This window comes from Daucus carota, chromosome 4, assembly GCF_001625215.2.
Source record: "Daucus carota subsp. sativus chromosome 4, DH1 v3.0, whole genome shotgun sequence".
In the NCBI taxonomy this organism is placed as follows: domain Eukaryota; kingdom Viridiplantae; phylum Streptophyta; class Magnoliopsida; order Apiales; family Apiaceae; genus Daucus; species Daucus carota.
Genome location: NC_030384.2, coordinates 29,514,908 through 29,524,471, shown reverse-complemented (window position 1 = coordinate 29,524,471; position 9,564 = coordinate 29,514,908). Strand labels below are relative to the sequence as shown.

The window sequence follows — 9,564 nt, the reverse complement described above, 5'->3', positions numbered from 1 at the left end:
CCAAAAGGAGAGTACCAAACCAAAAAATATAACTAAAACCTTGGATTACAAATTATACCCATGTTGGCTTATTATAGTATAGTATAAATTGGTTATATTGATTAGTTATAATTTAAAAATAGTGTGCTGTCAATAGTTAAAATAGAATATATTAATTGAATAAGTTGAAAGTGATAACAAATGATATGTAATCTTCTTACAAATTTCTTATAGAGCTAAGATGCGACAAATATAATCTTCACAGAAGGTTAACTAAAATTACAGACAACATATAAGTATGGTTTGGTGTGAGTTTTTCGATAATTTGACTATATTTTTTATTTTTAATGTTTTTTTTATGATTGGAGATTCAGTAAGAGCATCTCCAACCATCTAAAGCCCTTGGCTAAAAGGTGAGTTGGCATACTTAAAATAAAAAAATTTAGCCAACAGTTTCAAAAACTCAACTCCAACCATGATCAGCTGTTGTCTATAAATTTAGCCATGGATGGCTAAATTTGTCGAACCTCTACAGGTCTGTAAGAAAATCTATAGGAAGATTGTACATCATTTATTACCATAAATTTTACATAATATCTTACAGGTCCAATTGATGCTCTAACCGATCAAAATTTTAGCTACCAGCTTCCGGTCTTCTTGTTTTACCAAACCAACGTAGGTTTGTGAATCCCAAACCAGATCCCCTCGCTCACTCCCCACTTCACTCTCTCTTAATATTCTTAACCACCCTAAACCCTTGAAACAATCCAATGGCGTCCGCATCAATTCCGGCCCCACCCAGCCGGAATTGGCTGGAACTCCCGCCGGAGCTCACCGCCTCGATCTTCCACCGCGTCGGCGCAATCGACGTCTTAATGAACGCTCGGAAAGTGTGCAGAACCTGGCGCCAACTCTGCTCCGACCCGGAAATGTGGCGGGTCGTGGATCTCCGGTACACCGGCGATCTCTGCGATATCGATTTGCGCAAAATGGCTCGCAAAGCTTTGGAGATGAGCGCTGGACACCTCGTTGACTTGACTGTTCGACATTTCGCGGATGATGAGCTGCTCAATTTCATCGCTGATCGGTATTAATCTTTCTCGCATCAATGTTATATTCAGTTTCTTTTGGCTTCTCGTAATTGTTTTTCCAAAATTCGTGTTGCATGTTTATATATTTTGTTAGCATTTTTCTTAACCTCCGTGCTAAACCTGATGTAGAGAATTGGGCGGGACAGAGGGAGTATGCAATTGTAAGATATTAACTCGTCACTGTCCTATGTTTTTTATTATTGACGGTTGATGGTTGTGATGAATTTAACTAATATGACCGGTCATTTGCATGAGGGGTCTTGGTATTTAATTTTTGTATTTCACAGCATTGTATGTAAAGATCCCGGAGTATATGTTATGCTGTTTTTGATATTAATAAATGTTTTTTCGTGGAATTTGTCTTGTAATTGTTCTATATTGTATAAGCCATGCTTTGTTTGAGCACATGTTTCTTGTCGTAAGACTCGTCAAAGTAGAACTACATTAGTCATCACTCTTCACTCATCAACTAAGTGGTACAAACCACCATCTGTAACAATGGAAAGGAAATCACCACCGATGATAGTACAATTAAGCAAACCATTAGATTATTAATAATGGATAAATGTGATGACTGTTCAGTTTTGATACTATTTTTTGTTATCATTGAACACAAGCCTATATATACATACAGACTGGAGATAGTGATGTCAAGGCTCTAGCATTCGTTAATATATTCACATAGTTCCTGAAATATTGAGATAAGCTTTACAGTTTATTATATAGTCCTACATTATTGATAATATAATGGATGTGATAAATTGTACTATTATGATGGATGATTTGCCAGTACGGCTAGGTGTATATGTGTGTGTATGTATATATTAACAAAAAATTAAAACAATATATATACAGGTTCAGATTGTTTAAGTCTTAAAGATTTTACTGTGGATTTTTGTTGCATGTTAAATTTGGTTTTCTGTTTTATTTATGTATACATTATCATTTGCTTATACACATAATATCTTTAATGGATGAAAATGATGACTATATATTTTTGGTATTAATTTTTAGTTTTCAATTGATCAGGTCTATATCTTAATAGAGTGAGTGTGTTATATTGCAAAAATCTTCACTCTAGAGACCTCTAGCATTCACCAAATATATACATACACATAATTCACCAAATATGTAGTTATCATTAAGCATTCACTACATAGGCTAGACGTTACATGTACCATGTAGTTACATAAGATTCTCTGAGCCAAATCAATTTATATATTTAATATATGTAGATAAGTGGTTTCCTGTAATATGAGATAGAAAGATATAGTTTCTTAGTCTGAATTTGGTCGGAAACAAGTCTTTCTTTTTTGAAATTAAGACCTGTCATGCGGTTTAATTTTGAGCCCCAATCGCCTTTTACATCCGCTTGTTTATGTTTCTTCTTTATCTTGTGCTCCCTTAAATGTTTTGTTATAGTATCATTGTTTCATCTGTGTAACTTGTTTCTTTTACTTATGTCAAAACTGAGTATTTTGTTTTATATTTAATATTTATAGCTACGTATTTAAATAATAGCTTAATCTGAACTTGTTTTTGCAAAAACTTTAAGATTAATTTATTAGAAAATGGCTGAAAAGAGAGGGAGTCTAAATGAAACAGAAGGGTATAGATAATTGTTACCATTGCTTAAAAGTGTGGCTCTCTCTGTTTATCAGTTTCCCTGAGGTTCCCTCTCGCATTTATGTTTACTGACATTGTCAATGATGCAACTGGTAACTGCTAATTGTAATCTTAATTTAATGATTATCATGAAATTATCTGTCATTGTATGCAACAAAATATTTTTCTGGGATATATTTGTCATATCTTGGATTTTGATTGCTAGTAGTCTCTTATCAATGACCACATAGATGTTACTATATTTCTGTGGTCACAAGTTAATGCTGACTTTTCGCGTTCCTTTCTATCATGTTAACAGATCAAGTCAGCTGAGACGCGTTAGTCTCATATCTTGCTTTAGCATCACAAGTGATGGTTTAAGTGAAATGGTCAAAAAACTCCCTCTCTTGGAGGACCTTCACCTTTACCGCATTCACGTCTCTAAGCAAGCTATTGAAGTTGCAGGGAAACATTGCACTCAACTGAAATCATTCAAATTGAACAGCCAAGATTATGGATATTCAAATATTGGGTGCGATGAGGAAGCTGTGGCTATTGCAGAAAATATGCATGGTCTACGTCATCTGCAACTCTTTGGAAATAAGATTACAACAGATGGCTTGCTAGCCATACTTGAGAAGTGTCCTCATCTTGAATCTCTCGATCTACGACGGTGTTTGAATGTTGCTAATCTTGAACCTGATCTACTAAAAAGGCTATCTCAGCAGATGAAGGATCTCAGGCTTACATATGACTCCCTTGAAGACTTCGATTTAATTGATGAAATTGATGACAAGTTTGATGATTTGGATTCTTTTGATGATGGTAATGCTTCTGGATTTTCTGATATCGACCTTGTCTCTGACGATTATGATTATGTTGATGAGGATGATGATGTTGATGATAATGACGATGATGATGATGATGAGGATGATGGTGGTGGCAGCGATGAGATGTATTATGTCTGAGGTATTTGTTGATGGTATGTTAAGCTTATAAATTTGTTAATTTGCATGCACTTGACTGTTTGAGTATGTAATTTTTTATTCCTAGGTCTATTCTTTTTCATCTTCTGGTTGGTGTTGATTATATTCTTTTTCCCCTGGCCTATTATTTTCTGATTGATTATGTTTATTGGTCATGAACTATTGGCATTAACGTCCATCCATCAGTTAAATGTAGGTGCCTATGTTGCCTGGTCGCACGAGGAAGTTGGAACATATGGACTTATATTGGTAGATGATTATCAAAATGGAGTTGACAATCTACTGAAGCCCAGAATTATCATATGATGCAAAAGCAACTTGTTGATGGTGCTTTGGTGAGAGCTGTTGGGTATTACTAGTCGTTTCTGTATGAGACTGCAAGTACATGTATGTGAAAGCAGTTTATGTATATCCCTGATCTATGGTTAAAACTTGGTGTTCTCCGAAAAAGTAGAAACATTATTTATGTTCTAATACTTCTATCTTGCCTGGTTGTCTCTTCATCATCTTAGGTGGTTTAATTTAACTATTGCTTTTCTTTTAAAATGCAAAGGATTTTTTTTTAGAATAAAGGTGATCATGAGTTGGACATATAATCACACGTGAATTTACAGATATAGTATCTTTATTTTTAAAATAAAATTTGCGGATTGAAATGAATTATTTAAATAGACTGAAATAAGTTCGGTCATGTTTGGTGTTCAAGTTCGTTAAACTTGGTTAAGTATATTAACAAACTCGAGTGCAAACAATTTCTTTTATCCAAAAATCTTAACAAATTAAATCAAGTTTCACAAGTGTTCGAGTTCGACCCGTGTTCTCTATATTAATGTTTTGAGTTTGTTAAGTTTAAGTTTGATCATCAACAAACACATATTTGAATATACCTTTCTCTATTAGTGTTGTTTTGAGTTTGTTAAGTTTAAGTTTGATCATCAACAAACACATATTTGAATATACCTTTCTCTATTAGTGTTTAGAGTTTGTTAAGTTTGAGTTCGATCATCAACAAACACATATTTAAATATACCTTACCCCGTTAGTCTACTATACATCTACGACACAGAGCTAAATTGTTATTGTCAAATTCGATAATAACATTATCAATCCATACATCATTATTCAATTACAAATGAAAAGACTAAATTTAAAATAAAAATTCCGAAACTATCTCTATTTCCGGCTTCTAACTAGTATATTGTTATTAAGGGTCTGTTTGGGATTGCGGTTGAAAATTGCTGTTGCTGTGAGTAAAAGTGCTGTTTAAAAAAGTGCTGTTTATAAAAGCTGAGTCTGTTTGGTAAATTTGATTTTAAATGTGTTGTTTGAGTAAAAGCGGAAAACAAACTGTTTGGTAAATATTTTGTAAAATTGCTGTTTGGAGTTATAGTTAAAAATAAAATAATATTTTATTCATTATTTTATAGACAAATATTGAACAACAAATTATAGTTGTATAAAATAAAAAATTAATTAAGATAAAGATTAAGTTTTCACAAAGAAAAAAAAAGATAAAAATTAAATCAAACTAAATCACTATAGGATTATCTTTAAAAAAACACAATAAGATTACGAGTCAAAATCCAACTAAAACACTATAGGAGTAATGGAGAAGGAAGATGCATGATGCTTGCTTTATCTTAATGAAAAGGTAATTTGTTGTTGTTTACCATACAATATTACAAAAAAAATGTTTTATACGTATGTTGAAAGTTTTATTAAAATCTGCAATTTATTAATACTGTTTTTTTTTAAAATAATTTTCTTATAATGTATCAGGTTTTTAAAAGAATATATGTTATATATATATATATATATATATATATATATATATATATATATATATATATATATATATATATAATTCGTAATAATATATATTTCATTGGTTCATTTATTAGTTATTAAAATCAATCTCTTCATTAAACTAAAAAAAATATAAAGTAAGTAATGATATACGAATCATATTTAAAATATAAAATTATGTTGGAATAACTATTAAAATTTATGATTAAAAACAATATTCTATTTGCAAAACTATATAATTAAGGTGAAATATTTTCAACAGTAACTTATCATTTATTTTTTATATTCAAATATAAAATAAAATAATTTTTAGTATCACGTAATTTTAAATGCTTAACGGGCAATAATAATCCAGATTAGAATAAAAAAAAGTATTTCATAAATGTGTACCGCTTATTTTATTGTTTTGTTTTAAGAACAAAAACAATTGCATGTGCTAGGGTTTGATGCCAGGACTTATAATAGCGGGGCGCAACAGCTGCTTTTGTGAAAAGCAGGGATATACCTGCTTTCTCTAAAAGCAGCTTTTAAACAAAAAGCGTGGTTAGAAAAAGCTATTCTGGACGTTACCAAACAACCTTGTACCAGCTTATTGACAAAAAGCTGCTGTTGTGGTTGACAACCACAACCCCAAACAGGCACTAAATTTATTAGTTCTGTCCGATTTTAATTAAGTTTGATATGTTTCTTGGACAATTTGTGTTCAGTTATTACCGAACTCGGTTCAAACATAAAAATTGTCCAATATCGTTGCTGAACATGCTTGGATTCGATAGAATTTTATTCATGTTTGCTAAAATTTCGTTACAGTTCGTTCTTTACGGTCGGTTCTTTATATCAAATAAAAAATGGTCGCTGAGAACAAAAACACACCAAACCGACGTCGTTTCCAGCACTCAGCAGTCAGCATCTCATCAGCAGCTCATCCTGACATTCAGCAACCACGATCACTTTCCTAAAACCCACCTCAAATCAACCACCGCTTTCCCATTCCAACTCCAATTTACTTCAACAAACTCTTTTTTTTACCGCGGTAAAACAAGCATGAGTAGAAGCCACCCTTCGATCCACCCGGTGGACTTGGCGGCGGCGCCGTCGACGGCGGCGCCCGGCGAAGAGAACATCTATCCTCCGATGCGTCTTCGCATGAAAGACATTCAAGGCATGCCTGGCACTTGTATGAGCCTCGTTTTGCGTGCTTTTCAGTTCCTCTTCGCGGCAATTTCGCTCTCTGTTATGGCCTCCACCTCCGATTTCCCCTCCGTCACCGCCTTTCGGTATCGTCTCGATAAATCAAATTTTCAATTAATATTTGTTTTTTTGTCAGGAATTAATATTTGTTTTAGTTGCGGTGAAGTAGTCAAATTCTGTTAATTTGTTTTTTGCTTTATATAGTGTGTTTGTTGCCTTTTTTGGATTATGTGACCTAATTAATGATCTAGTTTTTGAATTAATTAGATGATGATTTTTGGACAGTAATTGCTTGATGGAATTGGTAAATAGCTAGATTTTTAGATTATATCTATGCTAAATATGCTAATGCCTAATAATAATTCTTTTGAAAATACGTGTGTATCTGCCTATCTGGTTATGATGTATCGGGAACTTTTACATTGTTTTGCATGCCCTAACGTTTTCATTTTACGTGAGCAAATTCTCCCAAGCATTGGAGAGAGTTTGAGCTTGTGGTAGGCGGGGGTAGTGTATATGGCGTCATCTATAGCCAATTAGGTTAGCTACGGTTTTGTTATGGAATAAGAATGTAGAGTATTGTCTGAGCAATGGGCACATGGTTAGTATTGCATGTTCATTCCCTTTTCACTACGTCAGTATTTGATACGGCAAAGTTATCTTGTGATAATTTTAAACATTCTGCTACTTATCTTATATTTGTAAAAAATACCAATAATAGAAAACAACTCAAATATTTGTATATTCATTTATTGCTTAACCTAATGGCTTGTTTTGGAAATTATCCTGGATTTGCTACAAATGACATATTTGGATAATCAGAAAGATTTGGATGTGATTCAGTTCAAGGCATATATAATTATAGATTTGAGACTTTGAATTTACAACTCAACTCAATTCTAGCTATACCACCTCTATCTAGAATTTTTGGCTTAGAAATAAAATCTCTTCTCTTTGTATAAAGGAAATTACATAAAACTAAGTGAAGAAAATATTCATGGCAACTCCTTTGCCATGGTGGTTCGGCTCTCGCTACCCCAAAGATACCCAAAGATGGAGAGGTAAAATTGGAACAACCATCTAATAAAATAAGTTGGTAATTTAAATTCTAAAAGATTGATTGATTTTTTTTTGCTCAAGATATCTTTAGATTCCATGATTATTTTCTTTATAAAAAGAAAATACGACTTTTCTCGTGTATCGACGTAATTTCCCTATTTAGTGCACATTAAAAAGAAACAGCTAACCATAAAACTGGAGAACAAAATGTATCAATTATATTTGTGCTAAATATACTTCCATTAAGTATTTAAACAAGGTTCGCAGATGTAGTCTCTATCAATTTTTTTTTAAGTGTTTGCAGATAAAATATATATAAAGTGTTTAAAATTGTTTGTAGAATTAGTAGCTTATCCAATGTAATTATGGTGTTATACGCCTTTGGTTGGTATCCTATGCTTTTTGAAAGGCAAACGGTGTTGATTAAGAGGGTCCCTAGTCCTTATCAGGATTAGAACTTTAGTACTCCTAACTAGTATTTGGCCTAGTTTCGAGGGGAAGGTGGTAGTCGTTCATTACTATGCTATCCCTCTGAATCCTTATGAGGGTCTCAACCTATGAATCAATTTTCAGTTCTGTTTTCGTGTTATATGTAAACACAGGTTAAATGCTAGGGTTGGTTTTATACTTATGCTGATGTAATACAAAAAGCTTTAAAATTTCAATTCATGTATGAAAATGGCTTATACTGCATAACAAGAATTTAAATGCTCTTATCCCAGCTACCTTGTTGCTGCTGTGAGCTTACAGACCCTGTGGAGTCTCTCACTTGGCATTGTTGATATATATGCTTTGTTGGTGAAGCGGTGCTTGAGGAATTCCATAATTGTCGCCCTGTTTACTATGGGGGATGGGGTAAGAGTGCAATTCTTGTTTTATATAGATTGCAAAGTTAATATGATGTCTCGTACATGATTTATGCCAATGCCGTTTCTGATCCTCGTGTTTAGTAATCATTTGTGTAGCTTAAACTTTCTATAATTGAAACTGTGGGTACCAAAGAGTGATTGACAGTCCACTCTGATACTTAGAAGAGTGGCTGGATACAAGAACAAAAACAAACTTATCTTATTTGTTGAAATTTATATGCCAGCTAATTTAATTTCTTTTTAACTTGTACAAATGCCTCTCTGATTCGTACTTGGCATATTCCAGTATTTGGGATAAAGAGTGTTACTTAGTGGTATATATTTTTTAATTTCTGAGCATTTTAAATCTTGTTCTCTAAGCGCGTGCATTTGCAGATCACATCGACACTTACATTTGCGGCAGCATGTGCATCTGCTGGGATAACTGTCCTTATTAGCAACGACTTTAACAGCTGTGCTCAGAATCACTGTACTCGGTTTGAGACAGCTACTGCGATGGCCTTTATGAGTTGGTTTGTTGTTTCGCCTTCCTTTTTCTTAAACTTTTGGTCTTTAGCATCTAGGTAAACACAAGGCATATATGTGTTTTGTCGTATATTGATCCATAACTATAGTTTCTTGGTGCTCTTCATGTAAATTGAGTTATTGGACGTGGCATCATACTGTTGTACCCACTTTTTTTATTGACAGTTTGTATTTTATAGTTTTGAGCCTTAAACTTGAGAAACCCGACCAAAGTACTAAACCACCCAGTCCGGCCAATTATTTCTTCTGGTTCAATGGCTGATCGGTTTAGCCTCATCAAAAAATTGTTGTTGGTTTACTAGTTTGGTCAGACCGTACCTGACTATTAAATGCATATGAGTGTGTATACATCTATACATCGCTTTTTAAAGCAAAAAAAAGAGTTTGCATAAATATGATATATTTCTCCACGTTTAGGTGGCAGGTGAAACCAAAAAAATATCTTGGAGGAAA

The 9,564-nt window shown here is 33.2% G+C and overlaps 2 protein-coding genes across 5 annotated transcripts; both read left to right on the top strand.

Moving 5' to 3' along the window:
- The first annotated feature begins 588 nt into the window (after positions 1-588).
- LOC108219522 (putative F-box/LRR-repeat protein 9) lies at positions 589-4,167 on the top strand. 4 transcript variants are annotated; one of them, XM_017393011.2, is made up of 3 exons: positions 589-1,066; positions 2,995-3,657; positions 3,848-4,167. In XM_017393011.2, the coding sequence occupies exons 1-2, from the start codon at positions 750-752 to the stop codon at positions 3,641-3,643; spliced, it is 966 nt and encodes a 321-aa protein (XP_017248500.1). In that variant the 5' UTR covers positions 589-749; the 3' UTR covers positions 3,644-3,657; positions 3,848-4,167. The 4 variants fall into 4 exon arrangements, with proteins under 4 accessions (XP_017248500.1, XP_017248503.1, XP_017248502.1 ...); XM_017393014.2 differs by having other exon boundaries at positions 612-1,066; positions 2,995-3,644; positions 3,858-4,167; XM_017393013.2 differs by having other exon boundaries at positions 612-1,066; positions 2,995-3,644.
- A 2,133-nt stretch (positions 4,168-6,300) lies between these two features.
- On the top strand, positions 6,301-9,289 carry LOC108216347 (CASP-like protein 5A2). The gene is made up of 3 exons (XM_017389091.2): positions 6,301-6,744; positions 8,440-8,572; positions 8,962-9,289. Exons 1-3 carry the CDS (start codon positions 6,512-6,514, stop codon positions 9,151-9,153), a joined length of 558 nt encoding a protein of 185 aa, XP_017244580.1. The 5' UTR covers positions 6,301-6,511; the 3' UTR covers positions 9,154-9,289.
- Positions 9,290-9,564: the final 275 nt, after the last annotated feature.

Excerpts from the sequence above, each read along its gene's own strand:
- LOC108216347 (XM_017389091.2), top strand. The coding sequence starts at position 6,512 with ATGAGTAGAAGCCACCCTTCGATCCACCCGGTGGACTTGGCGGCGGCG. Across the intron at positions 6,745-8,439 it reads CCCTCCGTCACCGCCTTTCG|CTACCTTGTTGCTGCTGTGA; the intron begins GTATCGTCTCGA and ends CTCTTATCCCAG. Across the intron at positions 8,573-8,961 it reads TGTTTACTATGGGGGATGGG|ATCACATCGACACTTACATT; the intron begins GTAAGAGTGCAA and ends GTGCATTTGCAG.
- LOC108219522 (XM_017393011.2), top strand. The coding sequence starts at position 750 with ATGGCGTCCGCATCAATTCCGGCCCCACCCAGCCGGAATTGGCTGGAA. Across the intron at positions 1,067-2,994 it reads CTCAATTTCATCGCTGATCG|ATCAAGTCAGCTGAGACGCG; the intron begins GTATTAATCTTT and ends TCATGTTAACAG.